The 22,329-nt window shown below is 34.3% G+C and overlaps 1 protein-coding gene across 2 annotated transcripts in view; it reads right to left on the bottom strand.

Annotated features, from left to right (window-relative positions):
• Positions 1-22,329, bottom strand: part of LOC102137890 (cadherin-10) — a 161,599-nt gene that overhangs the window by 86,619 nt on the left and 52,651 nt on the right. For both annotated transcript variants that reach the window (XM_005556626.4, XM_015451242.3), the window contains one exon: positions 21,616-21,969. In XM_005556626.4, coding sequence (XP_005556683.1) covers positions 21,616-21,846 — 231 coding nt within the window. In that variant the 5' untranslated portion in view covers positions 21,847-21,969. The remainder of the gene's footprint in view (positions 1-21,615; positions 21,970-22,329) is intronic.

Consider the following 22,329-nt stretch of genomic DNA (forward strand, 5'->3'; position numbering starts at 1 on the left):
ATTGTAAACAATTAAAAAGATAGTAGAAATTGTAAACATAGTAAATTAAAGAGAATACAAGATGAAGAAATTAAGCAAAGGGAATTATAAAAATAGAATAAAAAGATTTAGAAAGAAAAATGAAAGAATGAAGGGAGTTGTTTCCGAGAGTATCAGAATAATGAGGGAAGAAAGTTTAAAGACAAAAGCAAATAAATAACTTGACTTCAGTAAAAATACTCCATTAATCTGTTTATGAATATATACCCCAATGGTTAAAATACCAAATATATTGGGACAATATATTTGCAACTCATATCAAAACTCTTAGAGAGAGACTATCGTTTTCAGACATGGTAGAGAAGTTTGTTTGGAAAATAATTATGTTAAAATCAATTTAAAATGCTGGAAAGAATATAAGAAATAGTTCTGTAAAAGTAATAAAGACAAGATGTCAGAAGAAAATCTAAGCACTAGTGAAAACATAGAGTTGTAAGTAGAACAGATCACAATCCTGCTTTTTCTGTGAGAATAGATTTTGTACGGGAAAATTTGCTTTTCAGCTTTGTTGCTGTCCTGGGGTAAGATACACAATTCAAGGACAAAGATGTAGACCCAATGTGCAAAGACTTAAACAGTTAAAATCAGCTGCTCATCCTATGTAGCTGAAGAGAAAATTGCCTTACGAGCAAAGCTAGAAGAAGAAAGAAAAAAAATGTACAAGAAACTAAAGGTAAAGAAAAATCAACTAATTCTGGGAAGCGATGGCTGCAGGCTGGCCCTCACCAATATTTTGAGCCAGATTTAAAATATGTAAGTAAACCAGAAGAGCCTAAGATAAAAACTTGGAAGCAGTGGGACAAAAACGACAAATTATGATCAACAGACAGGCAGACTGTCAGCTGATCTCTCAGCAACAACAATCCATTAATAATCCAAGAGATAGAGAAAATTTAACTGAACTAGCTGTCATCTTTAAATTCTATACTGACAAAAATTAAGTTTTTAACAGAAGGGCAAAAATATCTTCAGATAAACAATGCTAAGAGATATCAACTTTAGCATACACACTAAACAAAATCATTTCATAACAAAGACAAATGACCTACAATTGAATGTGAGATAGAAAAAGAAGATAAAGGGAATGTAACATACATGAATAAATCTATATGAACAAAGAACACAAAAGACAATTGTAATGTAATTCAGGTCAGAGATGAGCAGTTATAATGTATTCTGTGGTACTTTTATAATGCAGCACCCGGATAACATTATAGATTGAAACTAGATTTTGATAACTAATGGTACATAATATGATTTGTGGGGCAAACTATAAAAGAGTTACTAAATAAGTAGTAACTAAATCTGTAATAGCTAAAATAAATTAATAAACTGGTAGAGTGAAAAACTAAATGATTAAAAAAACTTAGAGGAATTTTTTAAATTTCTAGGTTTGATTTTTGAAAGTTTTTATTGTTTTATCTTCAAGTTCTCTATTCTTTTCTTCTGCAATATCCTAACCTACAAATAATCATATCTCTGTAACTTTCATCACACTCATTTTAGTTTTCAACTCTAGTAGTTTAATTTATATATCTTGTATATATTCATATCTTTACTTAATTTTTATCACATTAAATATTTATTATAAACATTTTCATATTCTTATCAGCTAATTATAATATCTATTTCATTTCTGGGTTGATTTTAATTGATTTTCCTCCTTGTCATGAGTTATTTTTCCTGCTTCTTTGCATGGCTCCTAATGTGTCTATAGGATAAACATTAAGAATTTATTTTGGAATTCTGAGTATTTTTGAATTACTATAAAGACCCTTGCACTTTACTTTGGGACTGTTTGTACTTTGATTCTTGCTTCTGTAAGACCATTATTTCTTGTATGTAGAATTGGAGTAATAGCTCTTGGATTAATTGTTCCCTACCAGTAAATCAAGATTTTCATGTGTAATCAATCAGCCATAGACCTTGAGGTTTTCCATGTCTGCTGATGAGAACAAGCATTATTCTCATCACTCAGTATGGAGCACTGTTCCCTCTAATCCCTTAAGTGGTTCTTTCTCCAGCCTCAGGGAGTTTCCACAGGTTTTGAATAATTGAAGGAAACACTATGAACATCCACAGAGTTTTTTCTCTCTCTGTGCACCTTTCTCATCTCTGCTTCTCTGTCCTGTGAGCACCAGCCATCTCAGTCTTCCCAGACTCAGACTCAACGACTTGTCATCACCATCAGCCTCAGCCTGTGTTCTTCTATGCACTTGTGTCTGAAGGCAGAAGGCTGAAGAAAAGATAGTTTTTAATCTCATCTAATATTCTGTGTTTTAGGGATCATAACCTTCGTTGACAAAAAGAAAAGGAAATATTTTCACATGATGCATGAGGTGATGAAATAAAACAAAAACTATGATGTTAAAATTGAGTATGTGGAGTCCTCCTCGTGCATAGTTCTTTTATGAATACAGCTCAGTTATCACAGTTGAAAAAACGCCATTCAGCCCGGTGCAGTGGCTCAGGTCAGTAAACCCAACACTTTGGGAGGCCGAGGCGGGCGGATCACGAGGTCAGGCGATCGAGACCATCCTGGCTAACATGGTGAAACCCCATCTCTACTAAAAATGCAAAAAACTAGCCGAGTGTGGTGGTGGGCGCCTGTACTGTAGACCCAGCTCCTCGGGAGGCTGAGGCAGGAGAATCGCTTGAACCCAGGAGGCGGAGCTTGCAGTGCACCCAGATCGCACCACTGCACTCCAGCCTGGGCAATTGAGCAAAAAGTCTGTTTGCAGGTAAATTTTTCATAGTCACTCAAACGGATCTGAGACAGGGAGGTTAATTTCACATTCAAAATGTCTCCTGCTGGCCCAGAACCAGCACTCTGGCTCACGCCTGTAATCCCAGCACTTTGGGAGGCCTAGGTGGGCAGATCACCTGAGATCAGGAGCTCCAGACCAGCCTGGCCAACATGGCAAAACCCCCTCTCTACTAAAAATACAAAAATTAGCCAGGCATGGTGGTGTGCACCTATAATCTCAGCTACTCAGGAGGCTGAGGCATGAGAATCCCTTGAACCCGGGAGGCAGAGATTGCAGTGAGTCGAGGTTATGCCACTGCACTCTAGCCTGAGCAACAACAACAACAAAAAAAAAAAAAAAAAAAAAAAAAGAAAGAAAGAAAGAAAAGAAAAGTCTCCTGCATACTCAGTCTGTAATTATAGAGTAGTTTATTATTTCCATCTTTTTTATGAATTACGTTATGATATTTTACCTAAAATTCAACAATGCTTAATGAACACTTGGCTTTATTATATTGCTTTCAAATGTTTGGGGTTTTGTTAAAATATAAATTTTTTGAAAGCCAGAAGTAGATACTACTGGTCAGTATTTCCTCAGCATTTAACTGAGGTTCTCAAATAAATATTTTTATTGAATGATTGAATAAATAAATATAAATGAACAAACATGTATGTCCACTTAAATGTAAGGACTGCCCGCTTTACTTTTGGTAACATTCTTCCCAGTGAGGGAAATATTCCTTTCCAATAACATTTCCATGTGCTTTTGTATTCTGTATATTTAAAGACCTGTGCGAGTTTTATACTGTGTTTAGATATCTTAATGTTTAGCCATTATTCTGTTGTTGAGAGTTTGAATAGGTTTCTATTATGTATTTTATAAATAGTACTTCCATAAACATTTTTTTTCTCTTCGAGGTTAACTTCTAAAATGTTCAAAATGCTATTATTGGATCAAAGATATAAAAATGTACTGTTTGTTACCTATTGTCTGAAATATTGATTCCCGATGATTTGAATTAACCCACAGAGCTATCATTCATGCATATCTGTTTCTTACAAACCTGCCAATAACATTTTTACTTATTTTTATAACTTTAATTATTTTTAGGGCATTTATTTTTCTCATGTGGAGAGACAATTTGACTTTTCTATGTGATAATCTGTCATCTGCATTTCCTCAATTATATCAGCTATAGACCAAAATTTAATTTCCTTATTGCTAGTTACAATAGCAGTTAAGATGAGGATGACTTTTTCCATTACTGAGTTGTTCCTGATGTGTATTACATTGATATTTCATAACACTTTATATCGCCTTTTAGAATTTCATTTATTATTTTCGATTGTCTTTTCAACTTAGAGCCACGTGCTTTAGAAAACTATGATATAACTTGACTTAAATTCTGGGAGGTTAAACCCCCTCACCATCTTTTTCTTTGAAAAATGTCTTCTTGAAATGTCTTATTTGATCACTGGGCTAGAAAATACAAAATGAGACAGACATCTTGCAGTGCTCAAAATAAGAAAGTGAAAAGTGCTCAAACCCCAAAACCATAGGCCAGAGTTCCCAATAGTAAAAAAGCTGGATCAATCTGAGTAATGAAGTCAGCCAAATAGTATTAGATTATAACCCAAAGTAAAAAGTAAATATCCAGGTGTAAATGTGAATATGAATAAATTACCAAATAAATAAATGAACAGGGGAGAAGAGACAAATATCCTAGAGAAGAATTTCAGGTAATTTTGTAAATCTACCCTTCAAAAAGTTAGAGAAAAACTGGCAGTCCCTCAAGTGTGGACTATGCTTAGTGAGTAGCTTCCAAAAGGACAGTATAGAAAGCAGCATTCCAGTGGAGACCTTACCTAGGTTTCAAGGTTAACATGATCACTAATGGGCAATATTGAAAACATCTGCCCATGCCATGCTATGATGTGCTGAGAATGGCATTTTTACCTCTGTAGTCTTCCTCCCAAATCCCATAACCACAGTCTGTCCATTAGCTAAAATATTTTTAAAAGCCCAAACTGAGAGACATTCTACAAAATACTCGAGTCCACCTCAACCATGTCAAAGTTATTAAAAAACAAAACAAAACAAACAAAAACAAAACAAAACAAAACAAAGCCGTGAAGCTTCCACAGCATAAAATAATCTAAGGATACATGATGGCTAAATACAATGTGGTTTTCTGGTGGAATTCTAGAGGTGAAAAAGTCATTAGGGAAGAAACATGAAACTCTGAACAAACCACAGAATTTATTTAGCAACAATGTATCCCTATTGGGTGATTATTTGTGACAAAAGTACTAAAGTAACTAAAAATGATTGCAAGAGGGGAAGTGGGTTGTGGGATATACCGGACTTTCATACTATCCTCTAACTTTTCTATAAACCTGAAAGTATCATAAAATATAATTGTTCATTAATAAGTCTTTCAAATTTTTAATTACATAGATTTTCCATCACTCTTTATTACAACAATATTCATCTCATTTCCTTGCCTGCATACATGTAAGATGTGACAATAAAATAAACTCTGGCAGGAAATATTAGATAAACCAACTGATCTGTTAATGTTTCTCTTTCACTACATATAGTAAATAGTTAAGATTATAGAATTTATAAGTCAAACATCATAATATTCTTATCAGGTATATGTCTGGCTTTAGAAATTGATTTAATTTATAAATTTCCTAGATTTACATTTCTTCCAACTACTAGATTAATTCTAAATCTGTATTCTGTTGAGAGGATCTAAGTCGTCACCTTGTTCCTGAGGCTATAGGACGGCCATGCTCCTCTCATACATGTTATAAAAATTGAAGTCCTTACCATATAACAAGACCATCTTTAATGGTCCCCACACAAATAATAAGGACTGAAATCTTTGTTAAGTGTTGTTCAAGAGCACAATGATCAATGCAGTCACAATCTACTAAATCACTAAGTGTCACTAGAAGCCAATTCCATATTCTAACCCATACTGTCACCATTCTTCAGCATTGAAGAGCCTGACCTTCACTTGTAATGTCTCTATGAGGAAATGTGTAATGGAGATGACAAATACCTGCCTCACCCCACCACAGTGCTGGTGAGGAGAGGACACTTTCCATTGTCCCTTCAGAGGGAGCAGAAGAGTGAAGCTCAACAAATGGGGCAGCAGCTAGATCGTTCATAAAGTAGGTGTCCAAAATGAGAAGATTTCCTTAATGCCAATGCATACATCCTAAACAAGAAAATGGTTTTCACAAGCTTTATTATTTTTTGCCTAAGTTGGGTAACATGAAACTGACTCAGAAATGTTCACAGAGTTCACACTTTTAAGTTAAAAAGTAATTACATGTTTTTAGCAAAGTCCTGTCTTCAGCAGTTGGTGTACTGAAAGCAGCATCTTCATCTTCTTCATCTAGCTGCAGATGACCAGAAGACCATGGAGGCTTTATCCCTTTGCCATGCAAAGAGTAATAGTCTAGTTTAAGAATTTCTGCTTCAGAATCACTGGATTTACCAGCTACATAACTTTCTGCTATACTCTGATCCATTAGAACTGCTGGAAACTCCTGCTCTGCAAATATATATGCATTACTATATATTTGTCAAAAAATATTAATTTTGACAAATATATACAATACAAATATTAAATACAAATATTTTTGTAAATAAAATACAAATACTAATCTGTCAAAATTAATATTTAATAAGTGCTAAAAATAAGGTTTACTAAAACGAAGGCAAGAAGCAAGAAGAACTCAAGTATCTCTATAACCATTGAAGAAAACAAATCAGTAGCTCATTTTCTCTACAACAAAACTGTGGTATTATAAGATATCTTTAATGAATTCTATTTACCATTCATGAAAGCAATAATTCCATCTCACACAAATTATTTGAGAGAACGGAAAACATGTTGATACTGCCTACCTGACTTGATATGTGGTTAATATAAGTTTGCCATCTAAATCCAATAAAAAGAGTTGAAGAAAATATATTTTACAGGGAAATATCTTGTACAAAAAAATTTTTATAAAACTCAAAAATTTTAAACAAGAAAATGGAAGATAAAAATTTTAAAAAGTTATAATTACCAATGTGGACTTTTTCCAGATCTTCAAATTTGGTTATTAAAGGGGAAACAAATAGGTCAATAGAGTTATAAATATATTTGAAAAGATTTTTTTTTTATTATTATACTTTAAGTTCTAGGGTACATGTGCATAACGTGCAGGTTTGTTACATATGTATACTTGTGCCATGTTGCTGTGCTGCACCCATCAACTCGTCAGCACCCATCAACTCATCATTTACATCAGGTATAACTCCCAGTGCAATCCCTCCCCACTCCCCCCTCCCCATGATAGGCCCCGGTGTGTGATGTTCCCCTTCCCGAGTCCAAGTGATCTCATTGTTCAGTTCCCACCTATGAGTGAGAACATGCGGTGTTTGGTTTTCTGTTCTTGTGATAGTTTGCTAAGAATGATGGTTTCCAGCTGCATCCATGTCCCTACAAAGGACACAAACTCATCCTTTTTGATGGCTGCATAGTGGCACAAGTATATTTGAAAAGATTTAATATTCATTTATGAGTAAAAAAATAAGACACTATGATTGAAAGGCAATTCCTTCTTCTGGTAAAGGTATATTTAAAGACAACCTTAAGAAACTTTATGATTAAGAGTAAAATGTTAAACATTTTCTTTGAGTCAAGAACAAAATAAGAATTCTCCCTATCATATTTTTATTTGATTTTGTTTTAGATTCTTTATTCATGCAGAAAAAGAAAAAATATCTATCTATGTATATATAATATATATATAATCTATGTATATAGATGTTTGTTTTTTTCTTGATTACACTAACACCGTTCCCTGCCAGATACTGCTGCATATATTTGCTCCTTTCTAGCAAGACTTTCTAAAGTTTGCTCTCATGTGCTTTCTCCACTTTTTCTCACTGCATCCCCTTTTAAATCCACTGCAAAAAGAATCCTGGACCCGCCACATCATGAAATTATAGACATCAAGCACACCTATAATCTCATGGAAACCAAAGTTAACAGTCAATTCAAACCTTTTGTCATTCTTGACTTAGTAGCAGCTTTTGACAAGGTTGACACATTCTCTTCTCCTTACATTTGCTTTGTCTTATCAGATATCTCTGACTGTTAGGTTTTCCTGCAGCTCAAGAAATATATATATTCTCGGTTTCATTTGTTTTTTTTTTTTTTTTCTTCTCTCTTCCCACACCCTCATCTACCATACACATGTCTTAATGAGGTCTTGCCCCGAAAATGGACCTAGTTCTTCTCTGACTACACTCACATTTTTTACATATTATCTAGTCCCATCACATTAAACATCATATAGAAGGTAATTACTGCTAAGAAGTTCCAATTTACAATTCAGAACTTCATGGATCTTACTATATCCAAAGCTGAAATCTGTTTTTTCCTCCCTAATGCTCTATCACTTCAAATAAAAGCAGATTTATAGTTTCCAGTTGCTCAGGCCAAATCTTTGACTTAGGAGACACCCTTAACAACATTCCCAAAAACTCTACATATAATACTTCAGAAATTTCTATCGTATCAACTTTAAAGCCAGAAGACAGAGTGAAAATTTTATTTTTTTTTAACTTTTATTTTAAGTTCAGAAGTACATGTGCAGGTAAACCCATGTCATGGGGTTTTGTTATACAGATTATTATGCAGATTATATATAATTTTTGAGTTTTATAAAATTACTCATTTTATACAAGATATTTCCCTGTAAAATACCTTATATTTAACTATTTTTATTGGATTTAGATGGCAAACTTATATTAGCCACATAAAATCAGATAGGTAGTATCAACATGTTTTCCATTCCCTTAAATAATTTGTGTGAGATGGAATTATTACTCTCATGAATGGTAGATAGAATTTACTAAAGATATCCTATGATACCTCAGTTTTGTTGTAGAAGAAAATGAGTTACTGGTTTGTTATACAGATTATTTCATCACCCAGGTATTAAGCCTAGTACCCATTAGTTGCACCGTAATTAGTATAATATCAGCCTTCTGCTAAAAATTCTACAGTATCTTCCCATGCAACATAGAGTAAAAGTCAGAATTTATAAAAGACCCTACATATTAGTTTCCGATTCCTATTTTAAGAAATAACCACAAACCTAATGAATTAAAACAACACAAATTCATTGTCTTATAGCTGTTAAATGTCAGAAGTTTAAAATCAAGGAGCTGATAGGGTTGCATTCCTTCTGGAAGTTTCAAAGGAGACTCTGTTTCCTTGCCTTTTCCAGCTGTCTGCATTCTGTGGTTTGTGTCCCCTTCCTTCATCTCCAAAGTGCATCATTTCAACCTCTACTTCCATTGCCACATCTCTTTTTTCTGAAATTGACTCTCTTGCTTCACTCTTAACAGAGACCACTGAGTTATATTGGGATCACCCATGTAATCCAGGATACTTGCTTCACATCAAGATCCTTAATTTGATCACATTTGCATAGTCTCTTCTGACATTTGAAGTGACATGTTCACAGTTGTGAGGATTAGGGTGTGGCCATCCTTGGGGGCCATTATTCAGTCTACCACACCCTAGGGATTCTGGGCACCCCCCGACCTGTTACCTCTTTTCCTGCTTCAACTACCACTCTCCTCTCGCTTCTTTTGCTTCAGCTACGCTCGAATTTGTGAACGAAGCAATCCACAAGAAAACAATCAGTAAGAAACTATCAGTAAACTATCAGTAAAACACTTGAAAAACTTCAATACATAATTATAATCATCCAGAAGTGTCGAAGTAACCTAAACTTGACCTGTTTACTAAATTCTAGAACAGAGAACCCAGGATGGAACCCTTAGCAAATTTATTTATTTCATCATCTGCTTGGATTTATTTTTGGTAACACAAAAAGTAAATGCTTTGATCTAAAAAAAAACTTAATTACAAAGATGAAAGATTACTGATATTTAGAAAAATGTGAATAAAAAAGATATTTTTAAAATTCTAAAAATAAGAAGTTAAGATGCTGACCTCAAATAACAAGAACTCATTCACTGCTGGTAAATTGTCTTGGTTACAACTTAGGAAAGTACCATGACAACTTCTGAAAAGATTAAAACTAGGTACATACTATAGAAGAGCAATTTTACTTCAGATTATATACTAACATACGTGAGTATCAGGATGCACGTACAGAAATGATCGTAGGAGCATTGTTAGTAACATTGAAAACTAGGGGAAGAGGTAATTCCACATACCCACTGATATGTGCATAACATATCCATTGAAATGTGATCCATATTAATAGGATTGTACCAAATTCAAATACATTTATGGAGAAAGATACTCCACACAACAATATTTGGCAAAAGAAGGAAGGTAAAAGATTATCTGAACTATGATTGCACTTTAATTTCAAAAACAGTCAAAATTCTAGTAGTTTATTTAGAAATACTTATGTAGATATTCAAACCATAAAGAGAAACAAACATTACTACCACAAAATAAAGGTCAATGGCACCACTCGGAAGGAGAAATGGTGTTGCTATTAACACACCACAGAGAGGAATTACTGGGGGCTAGAAATTTTCCATTTCCTGGACTGGGAAGAGGACGCTTCCATTGATTTTTATTTATTTGTTAAAGTGTATATATGTTTTATGTAAATTGAAATATGCATTATGTTTAAAATTTTTAAAACATAAAGGTCAATTAATAAGGACAGACTGTGGATCAAAAGAAATACTACCATGTCAATAGAAAGATTGACAAAGGATCTGAACACATTTTCAAAATGCAAAATGCTTTAAACACATAGATGCTCATGCTCACTTAGCATGAACAATAAAATGTCACTCATAAACCTTTTCACTTATAAAATAAATAAAAATGATAATGGTGATATAGTGATTTGCTGCAGTTGTGGAAAAACAGTTACTTTCATAGTCATTGGTTTAAGCTGCAACAACCTCAATGGAGAGCAACATAAAATCCCTATCAAAGTTTAAAACTTTTCAAGACTATACTTCAGCATTTCTACTTGTAATCATAATTCCTAAAGATATAACTCTGTGTCAAATTGCTGTATTAGCAATTTTTTTTAAAAAAAATCTAAATGTCCTTTAAAAATGTTAAAACAATTCTAGTGCACCCATTAGAGAGAATATTATTCAGCTACTCAGAAAGAGAAAAATGCCTTTATGTACTGTAATGCAATGAGTCCCAGTTTATATTTTTAAGTTAAAAAAAAAAAAAAAAAAAAAAAAAAAAAAGCGGCCGGGCGAGGTGGCTCAAGCCTGTAATCCCAGCACTTTGGGAGGCCGAGACGGGCGGATCAGGAGGTCAGGAGATCGAGACCATCCTGGCTAACCTGGTGAAACCCCGTCTCTACTAAAAAATACAAAAATCTAGCCGGGCGAGGTGGCGGGCGCCTGTAGTCTCAGCTACTCGGGAAGCTGAGGCAGGAGAATGGCGTGAACCCGGGAGGCGGAGCTTGCAGTGAGCCGAGATCCGGCTACTGCACTCCAGCCTGGGCGACAGAGCGAGACTGCGTCTCAAAACAAAACAAAACAAAACAAAAAAGGCAGATTACATTAACATCTCATATCTCATAAAGTACACTGCCATGTTTCCAAAAACAAGATAACACATATGTCTTTACATGTTTCTCTGGGAATATGTAACAAAAAACTGGAAATATATGTTTTTTTAAAGAAGAAAACTGGAGATGTCTGAGGATCATGATGAGAATCTTAGTTTTAACTGTATACCTTTTCTGTAAAAAGTGCATGCATCATCAATTCCAAATATAAATTAAATAATAACATAATGGCTATGAAAATTAATTGGATTTTTGTGTGAAATAGTCAAAAGAGCTCTATTACATATGCAAACTTAGTTTTGTACTTAACTAGAAAAAATCTGCTAATTTATTCATCAGCATGCTACTTAAACAAAAATATAACTGTTTTGATGTGGTAATATATAGTAATAAATATAAGAATTTTTTTTTTTTTTTTTTTTTTTTTTTTTTTTTTTTTTTTTGAGGCGGAGTTTCACTTTGTCACCCAGGCTGGAGTGCAGTGGCGCAGTCTCTGCTCACTGCAACCTCCGCCTCCCGGCTTCAAGCAATTTTCTGCCTCAGCCTCCTGAATAGCTGGGACTACAGGCATGCGCCACCACACCCGGCTAAGTTTTGTATTTTTAGTAGAGACAGGGTTTCCCCAACTTGGCCAGGCTGGTCTTCAACTCCTGATTTCATGCTCCACCTGCCTCGGCCTCCCAAAGTGCTGGGATTACAGGCATGAGCCACCGTGCCCGGCCAAGAATAGTCTTAATAATGGTGAATGAGATATAATGTTGGTTCTAATCCTGGAGTCATACATTCAGGGTTAGAAGCCCATCTTTGCAACTTTCTTGATTCATACCATTAGAAAACATAGACAATGAGGGCACATATTTTCTCTTAATTATAAATGAAAGATAATTGGATCTACATCATGAGGTTGTTGAAATCCTAAAAAAATAAAATAAACTTTGAAGGTATCACTATCAGGCTACATCAAGTTTCGAAATATTATGTATCTTATTTAACTGTACCCCCCAAATTTTATGTGACAGTAATTATACAGTATTTTGATTCCAGAAGAATATTAAGAACTGCTGATGAGAAAGGTCTTTTTAAAAACTGGTGATTTAAATTAGCATGATTTTTTGTTTGCTGATTATGTATGATGGTGACTTTGAGCTTAATATAGATATATTTAACTACAATTTTTAACAAAAAGAGTGAGCTCACCTGAGGTTCACATTCACATCCTTTCTTTTTCGTTTTTTTTTTTTTTTTTTTTTTTTTTTTTTTTTTTTTTTTTTTTTTTTTTGTGAGACGGAGTCTTGTTCTGTTGCCAGGCTGGAGTGTACAGTGGCACAATCTCGGCTCACTACAACCTCCATCTCCCAGGTTTACAGGATTCCCTGCCTCAGCTCCCCAAGTAGCTGGGAATACAGGTGCATGCCACCACGCCCGGCTAATATTTTGTATTTCAGTAGAGACAGGGTTTCACCGTGTTGGCCAGGCTAGTCTCAATCTCCTGACCTAGTGATCCAACTGCCTTGGCCTCCCAAAGCACTGGGATTATAGGCGTGAGCCACTGTGACTGACCTCACATCCTTTTTTACTATCCACATCATAATATATCTTACCTTTCTAGTTGTTCATCATTTCAAATATAGGTTTTTTTCGCCCCTGATACAAGGTCTCACTCTGTCATCCAGGCTGGAGTGCAGTGGCACGATCATGGCTCACTGCAGCCTCAAACTCCTAGGCTCAGGTGATCTTTTCAAACTCCCAGGCTCAAGCACTGGGAGACTTTGCTTCAGTGTCCCAAAGTGCTGGGATTGCAGGCTTGAGTCACTGCTCCCGGCCCACTTAATTTTTAATCTTAATAATATGACTCTGAAAACCTAGCATGTAGCCTTCTTCCAGTCTAACTGAAAACCATCTTATTCTCATTTGCCCAGATTATTACAATAAGTCTCTTCTGGGTCCACACTGATCTCTAAATTGCTACATCTGTCCCTGTGATGAGTTTGTATCACTCAACAAGATCAGTCATCAATTTCTTGGAACGTTTTGCTTCTTTGGCCTCTAGAACAGTCATAGTCTCCTTCCCTCCACCAACACACAAACATACTTTTTCTTTAAAACAAAACAAATCAAAACAAAACAAAAATGGAGTTTCGCTTTTGTTGCCCACGCTGGAGTGCAGTAGCGCAATCTTGGCTCATTGCAACTTCTGCCTCCCAGGTTCAAGCAATTCTCTTGCCTCAGCCTCCCAAGTAGCTGGGATTACAGGTGCCCGCTACCACGCCCAGCTAATTTTTTGTATTTTTAGTAGAGACAGGGTTTCACCCTGTTGGCCAGGCTGGTCTCAAACTCCTGACCTCAGATGATCCACATGCCTCAGCCTCCAAAAGTACCGGGATGACAGGGGTCAGCCGCCACGCCTGGCCCAAACATACTTTTACTTGGATGTTCTCTACATTTAGGAGTAAACATAATCAAAAGTCATTTCCTAGATTTGTGTTTTTTTCTCTTTATTGTGTCCCTTCAGAAGCTCAGTTATGACAGGGGCAGAAGCCTAGTACGCTCATGATTCACATTTCTGTCCCTCTGCTCTGCTAGACTCAGGAAAATCAAACAGACACAAACTAGATTTGGTGCTACGCCTATGATGTAGACTTGTAAATAGCGACAGAGGAGTGTCAAAGGAAATTGAAAAAGCTCAGTCGTCTTGGGCTTTTTTTGGGGTGGTATTTGAAAATGACACCACTGAATGGTGAGAAATTTGATGATGTAAGTTAAGCTAAACCGCAACCAAATATAAAATGTTCCTTTAGAAAATTTGATATAATAGTATACATTCTTACAGATCAGTCTCCTACTTGATAATATACCTCTAATCTGGGGCTAGGATTTAACATTTTAATTTAAAGTTTTACATTTAATAGCTTTATGTAATCTATAAATGCATAGTATATTTTTAAACATGAAGTTTGTGAGATAATTTTGCTAAAGGGGGAATCTGAAATTTACATTAAATTCCCTTTGCCTATTGTGGATTAGAGCTCTAAGGAGAGAAGCAAAGGTTTTAAGTTATAGTTTAACAAAGTTGCTGCTCCCCTCTCAATTTTAATCCACCTACCTGAAAATTTACATGTTTTTCTTTATTTTAACTCCTTTTTTTGAGACAGAGTTTAGCTATTTTTGCCGAGGCGGAGTGGTGCAATGCTGCAATCTCAACTCACTGCAACCTCCACCTCCCGGGTTCAAGCGATTCTCCTGCCTCAGCCTCCCACGTAGCTGGGATTACAGGCATACACCACCACGCCCGGATAATTTTTTTGTACTTTTAGTAGAAACAAGTTTTCATCATGTTGGTCAGGCTGGTCTTGAACTCCTGACCTCAGGTGATCCACCCGTCTCGGCCTCCCAAAGTGCTGGGATTACGGGTGAGAGCCATCGCATCCAGTCATGTTAACTCTTAATTAAAATTACTAGGAGTCATGGAACACAGTTCAGTGATTAATAACAATAATAAGAATAAAACAGTAAGATAGCCCATATTCTTTAATAAAATGGATGTAGATGTTTAGTGAAGTGAATATAATGAAACCTATTAAAGGGTTCCCTCCTATTCATGCTTTCATATGAAACAAGTGAGAACCTGAATATATGAACATATGCCAAGTATGAGATATTGATGAGCAAACACATTAACATAGATCCCTCTCTTTCACTTACTTTACAGAAAAGAGCATTATTCTTCAATACAATGGGTACAAAATTTAATTGAACATATAATTATATATTGCCTCCAAGAAAGAAAATGACAGAGCTCTAGTAATTCATAATATCATATTAACAATAACCATGCTTCATTGCTATTATATATGTACTTACTTGTTATTGACAAATTATATTGAGATAACTTCTACAGAGCAAAATTTATGTGAGATTTAATACAGTTTTCATTTACCGAGATTTCTCTTGCACTTTTACTAAAAATCACTGACTCCATTTTCATATAATCTTCATTCTTGACTACATAGTTTAAAAATTCTGCATTTGAAAAATGATTGGCTAAATTATAGATATAAATGTTTTATTTTACTTTGGATATTTTGATTGAATAAAGTTTTTCAAATTTGTGATGGAGAATTATGAGTGCAAAATTTACACGTTCAGGATTTTCCTGTATATTTTGTTAAAATGATATAGTGAGATTTGAAGATGTATTTTCCCTACCTAACTGCTAGCTAAAATATTGTATGCAGAGATACATACATTGTATGCATTCGGAGAACTAAAAACAAAGAGGTGGTCTGCTCTGAAAATTTTCACGGTTTTCTGCAAGTCATGCCTCTATTTACAAATGCTTTTATTACTTCTTACTTGAAGTCCCTAGAGATTTTAATACAGGTTTACATTTTGTGTGTTTGTGTGGTCTTTACATATGAAAGAAATAATGTCTATATTCATGCGAATGTCCACTCATCAGGAAGATATTTATAATCATTTAATCCAAAGGAGTCTCTGTCAATGTATATCACATCAACCTGATTAATGTTTTCCAGGACTTTCTCTAAGAAAAATTTACTAATGCATTTATGTTTTCATATTCTATTCATTATATGGTTGCAATGGACACGGTTCAAATAAAAAATAACTGTGTCCCCAAATCCCTATACCCCCCTACCCCATCTAATCACTAAAAGCAGGTTTATATTTAGTAAACAGTTGTTTTTTATGTAGGTCGTTTTGGTCATGTTTGGATAATTTTTTTTTAATCACTTGGGAACGTTTAGTCTCAAGAACAGTCTCATTTCAATTATCAAATAGAGTGTTTTCTACATACTGAACTCTCATATAATGTAAAGATTGTCCACTTGTGCAATTGAGATTTATTTTAGCCTAGGAAGTTTGAAGTGATGGAGGTCAGAACAGCTTCTCCTCCAACTTCATTCCAGCTTCTCCTTCTCCAGCTGCGGCCAGTTGACATGACTGTGTCTGTATTATCAAGAGTAAAAGGGATGCAGTCTAATATGGTGGACACAGTTGCTATTTCTGGGCTTCACTGATATTTAAATTTGAGTTAGTCTCTCATGGATCAGTTTTTACACTTTCAGAGAGATCCTCTAGAAATTCTCAATTATAATTTCCTTATGAGGTATTTCACATCAAAAATACGTTCCCAAGGAATAAACAGATCAATAAAACAATAAAAGCATGCTTTTTGAGTCTTCAATCTTAACATTTAGTAACATTGATTCATACAGTAAAAAAACCCCAAACTGTTTCATTTTCACTGTATTTACAAGTACTGCAGAAACAGAACATGGGAATATTTGTCGACTATTGTTTTATTCTTGGTTGTGGAGTCTGTGTTATATTTGAGACAAAAGAGGCCCATAACTTGCTGTTATTCTTAGTATTTGTTCTCTTTCTTAAAGGTCGGCACTTTGTGAGCAGAGAGCTTATATTTTCCCTACTGTGTGCATAATACCAGAGTGGTACCTAGAAGGTCCTCCACATATTTACTGAAAGAAGGAATATATACTTCATGCATAGTGGGTGTTTGGAGCCGACAAGTCTATAGAGAAGGATGACCACGAGACTGGAGAAAAACATATGCTTTAAGATTGGACATAAACAGGAGGTCAGGAGGTCTTGTCAGAAGTCTACACTGTGGGAAACAAACAGTAATGCTAACTCTGAAGGGAAGAATATAATTGAGAGCATATTTAGAAGTATTGAGAACATATTTAGAAGTAAGAACCCATGAAGAAATAAAATTAGGTAGAACTGTTAGGAAAAGGCAAGAGAGATTTTACTATAATGACTTAGAATAAGATTTATGGTTGCCCCTCTATGTTATTTTTTTATTTTTTATTTTATTTTTTTGGTGTTTTGGGATTTTTCTCAATTTTTGGTTTTGATTAAAATCTATTTTTAACATGCTTTTTTACCACCTGAGACTAATTATCATATAAAATATAGACAAAGTTTGTGCAAGAAATATAAAATTAGTGATTTGCTTAGAACTGCATATTTATTACAACTAAAAGTAAATTCAAGACTTTACAGTTTAATATCATTATTTACTTTAGATTTGAAGATATGGAAGCTGAGGAATTTGAAATTATCTCCTCAACCCAACTGGACTGAGCAATAGGAAACTGACTAGAAACTACATGTAAAAAAATATTAAACTAATAAAAAATAGGAGTTTATAAACACAATGTTCCTTGAATTTAAATTTGGAAATTTTAAAATATTTACAGAAGGTTTCACTATGGAGGTAACATATTTCAAAAGTAGGTTCCTTGAAGTTCAACATGTGAAGCTCTTGCCTTGGAAGATAAAGAGAGGGGAGTAAGTATACAGGAAATATCCACATATTCCAATAAATTCCAGTATACAGGAAGATTCTTAAAGGTCAGTGTTATGATTAGATCACTGAAAAAATGGAAAAAGAAAGCTCTTACGCGAAATATGCTTTTGTTTAGAATGTATTTAACAGAATGATTTACCGGAAAATGTTTCTTTTTATGGCGAACTCCACAAATAAATGTTTTGAATTGAGTACAGTTGACTTTGTTTCTTACAAAACAAAAGGAGTTGTGGCGGTGACAATTAGCCAATGGGCTTTACTCCTCTCCTTTCCTTCTCTCTCTCCCTCTCTTGATTTTTTTTCTAAATGAGTTTTTAAATACACATATAATTTATATTTATAATGTAACATTATTAGAAGTGAGTACAATAATAGAAATTATTTAGTATATATAATGTTAGTGTATTAGTGTATATAATACATTATAATCATGCCCTTTGATTTCATGGATAAGTAAATGAAGGTCAAGAGAAGTTCAGAGAAGGCCAAGAGACAGTGGCAAAAAAAATGCCACATCCTAGATTTTCTGATTAACAGTTGTATGTTTTGTTAAGTTCCTCTCTGCTTTAACCCAATGAGCAGTAATGGTTTTTTCATTTTGCTTTAACCACATAGCAGTAATAGGTTTCCATCTGAGAAATTATAGGCATCAGTTCTTCCTAGGGTCTGGTTAGCTAATTGTATGGGTATTTAAAAATTTTTTTCTTCTGCTCCACACAGGTGCTTTCTAGTCTTGTCCTCATCAAACCAGTGTAAGCCTCTCCATCGCTAGTGGGAGAGTGCTTTGTGAGCTCCCAAAATATTCCCCATATAGAGAGATATCTGTCACTGTGTTTTCATATGTCTAGTGATTGGAACACATATTACTCCAACATCTAAACCAACCCAGAGGCATTGAAACACTTATCACCATATCACATGCCTACTTTAAAGGATATACAAACTGGAAGAATAATTTCTGAAAGAAAATATGACTATATGATAAATTCCTTACAAATAATGATGGAGAGAATATGTGGGGGATTTTAAGTCTTGTATACTTCACAAGGAAAATATATTTTAGCCTCAAGTTATATTTATCAAAATGTTTGTTTATTAAAATATCATAAACATTGCCTTTTTGGCATATCTTCATCTGCATGTTTATCTCTTTTTTTTTAAATTTTTTATTATACTTTGAGTTCTAGGGTGCATGTGCACAATGTGCAGGTTTGTTACACATGTATCCATGTGCCCTGTTGGTGTGCTGCACCCATTAACTCATCATTTACATTAGGTATATCTCCTAATGCTATTCCTCCCTCCTCCCCCATCCCCCCCACCCATGACAGGTGCCCGTGTGTGATGTTCCCCACCCTGTGTCCAAGTGTTCTCATTGTTCAATTCCCACCTATGAGTGAGAACATGCAGTGTTTAGTTTTCTGTTCTTGTGATAGTTTGCTGAGAATGATGGTTTCCAGCTGTATCCATGTCCCTACAAAGGACATGAATTCATCCTTTTTTATGGTTGCATAGTACTCCACGATGTATATGTGTCACATTTTCTTAATCGAGTCTGTCAGTGATGGACATTTGGGTTTGTTCCAAGTCTTTGATATTGTGAATAGTGCTGCAATAAACATATGTGTGCATGTGTCTTTACAGCAGCATGACTTATAATCCTTGTATATACCCAGTAATGGGATGGCTGGGTCAAATGGTATTTCTAGTTCTAGATCCTTGAGGAATCGCCACACTGTCTTATCTCTTAAATAATATTTTAATTGTACCAGTAATTAATGTAATACAAATAATAAGGTAATTAATACAATACTATAGTATAGACAAAAAATGTTAAAGCATCTATTTCACAGATTATGACATGAATACACCATGGAAACTACAAAATTGATTGAAATGTGAACTAAAATCTAGATACTCTGGCCATTAAAAGACTCAGAGAAGTCGGAGAGTTATAACACCTAAATCATTTCTGTTACTCTAGCAGTTCAGCACAGTCTATATGGAAAAGAACTGGTGAACACATTCACAAATTCTTTACACCAATACTCATTAAAGAGTTTTCTAATTTGTTTTCATAAAGCAGAGTAGGAAGCATAAAATTTGAGTTGTATATCAAGATGCGTATATCTTAAATTTACCAACTTAATGGTCTTCAGTGATTAAAATTTCTAGACTAGTCTTCTCTGCCAAAGAGCCAAATGCCACCAGATGGCAGAGGGAATTCAGTGTAATATGACTCAGGTTAATTCAATCAGCTAAATAGTTATTAAGATCTACTCTAAGAGCTTAACACTCTCTCACTGCTCTAAGAGATATGAAGTACAGTTCTTGATGTCAAGGTGTTGATATTTTATGAGATAAAAATACAAAGTAAATAAGAAGTAGCTTGACTATAATGAGAGAGTATGTAATGATGATAATTCAATTTACCAACATTTATTAGATCATCATAAAGTACTAGATGAAGGGAAATAGATGCAAACAAGCTAACTGCTATGTACAGGAAGAACCAAAGAAAACTATTTATAGTTTCTACAGCCCAGATTTCAATTATTATATTTTTACGCAGTTAGTTTCATAAACTAAAAGTTGTCTATGAGAGCAACCTTCACTCTCTATTCCCAGGCTTTCAATCAATGAGATCTGTGAAAAGCTTGCTACTCTGTGCTTTCTGGTAAGATTCCTTAGGGTGTTGTTTCTTTTCCTTTTCTTTCTAGTCAATATGATATTTAACCTCATCTTTCTCATTTTACCAAATATTTTAAAAGGTCTGAAATGATTGCAATATGACAAAACATATCAGTGTTTCAAAATCAATGAAAATGTTGTCTCAAAAATAGGATTTTTAGAAGAAAAAAGCTTTTGCACAATTTTAATTATTCCAATGAAGATATCACAGTTGAGGTTAATGCAAAAGTTGGCAATGCAGTAATGTGTCCATCATAATTGTGTAGTGTTAACGTGTGATTTATGTTAGTGTGCTTAATTTCCTTTTATTTCTTTGACATATTCTCGTAGACTATCTATAAAGGTAATAATATTGGCTATCAAATGAATTTCTTCTTAAGCTCTCAAGTCAACTAAGGCATTATCTGACTTCAATTAGATTCAGATCGTGTCAAGAAAGAAATTTTGAACTTAATACAACCTAGTGTATAAAAGCATTCATTAGTGCTTTTATGTTAAGCTTGTCATTTCATTCCCAATCACAACTAATTGTCCTCACTAAATTTATAACTCTGCAGAATGAAAACTCTCCTCTGTCCACCTCATATTGGAATAACTAAACTATTTTTACCTGCTTTTCTTCCTATTTGTTTTTCTTTATACAAATGCACCCATAGTGTGGCCTAAGAAAAATAAATAACATTCATACCTAGAATAAATTTTCTTATAATAAGCAACATTTTTGTCCTTGAATCATATTTTGCTTTCTTGTTCACATTTGCTTTCTTGTTCTGTAGAAGATTAAACAACTTTGAAATGTTTTTGCTTCCTCACTGAACTCAATAGCAATGTGAAATATACCATACACATATGCATTGTCATCTAAATGACCGTATTTACATACAGCTTTCTCACTATCATTGCTTTCTAACCATAAATACTAAAATCGCAGTTTCGAGTACCTCTTTAATTCATAAGTTATTGGCAGAATTAATTTTAATAAATAAATGTGTGCATTTATCATGTTATATTCATTCCACAGTTTTTATCACATTAGAATGTGTATTCTGTAAACAAAAATGCTTTAGGGAGATTTAAAGAATCATATTTGTAACAATGATGGTTTGATGGCCGTCAAATTTTCATCAATAAAATATATAAAGAGCAAATGTAAATATGTGCCATTTTAACACAGACTTACCTTGCCTACGTATTGATAATCAGATCCTGTATATTCTTCCAGTAGGAAAAACTGATTCCACATCCAACCACGCTTTTGACGATGGAGAATTTTGCCATCACTCCTTGGGACACGTGAACTTAAAATTCTTTGCTGTGGTACAGGCGTCCTTCTGAACATTATTTCCGGAGAGCAGAAATGTGGCAGGCACACCCAGAGTAGAAACAGTAGCAAAAATTGATATATTGTCATAGTTCACTCCTTGACAAATCCCAACGTAGATGAAGAGAAGCGGTCCTATTTTACCGAGTTGATTTTACTGTGTTTCAACTGGTTTCCAACATTTCATCAATGTTTTGTACATGTTTCCCAAAGCTTCAAACAAACAAAAAAAGTTAGTTGACAACATTATCATTATTACTTTTCATTTTAAATTCAAAGTGACAACAGTTTGTTAATAACAACCAAAACATTCATTTTCTTTATTTTTCATACAATAACGAAGTTTTGAGAAATATTACTTGTTTAGCAATATGTCCACAATTTATGAAAATATTGTAAATGTTTATTTCCACCAAATCCTAAAGAAAGGACATTATTAGGCTTTTTTTTTTCCTTTGGCACTTTAACAGTTTTTAGGAATTACATTCCTGTATAAACAGGAGATATAGTTCATCTGCATGTCAATTTTTTCAGAGTAATTTAACACGAATTAAAATTTTGAAAACAAAACTG

The sequence above is a fragment of the Macaca fascicularis genome, chromosome 6 (genome assembly GCF_037993035.2).
Source record: "Macaca fascicularis isolate 582-1 chromosome 6, T2T-MFA8v1.1".
NCBI lineage: Eukaryota > Metazoa > Chordata > Mammalia > Primates > Cercopithecidae > Macaca > Macaca fascicularis.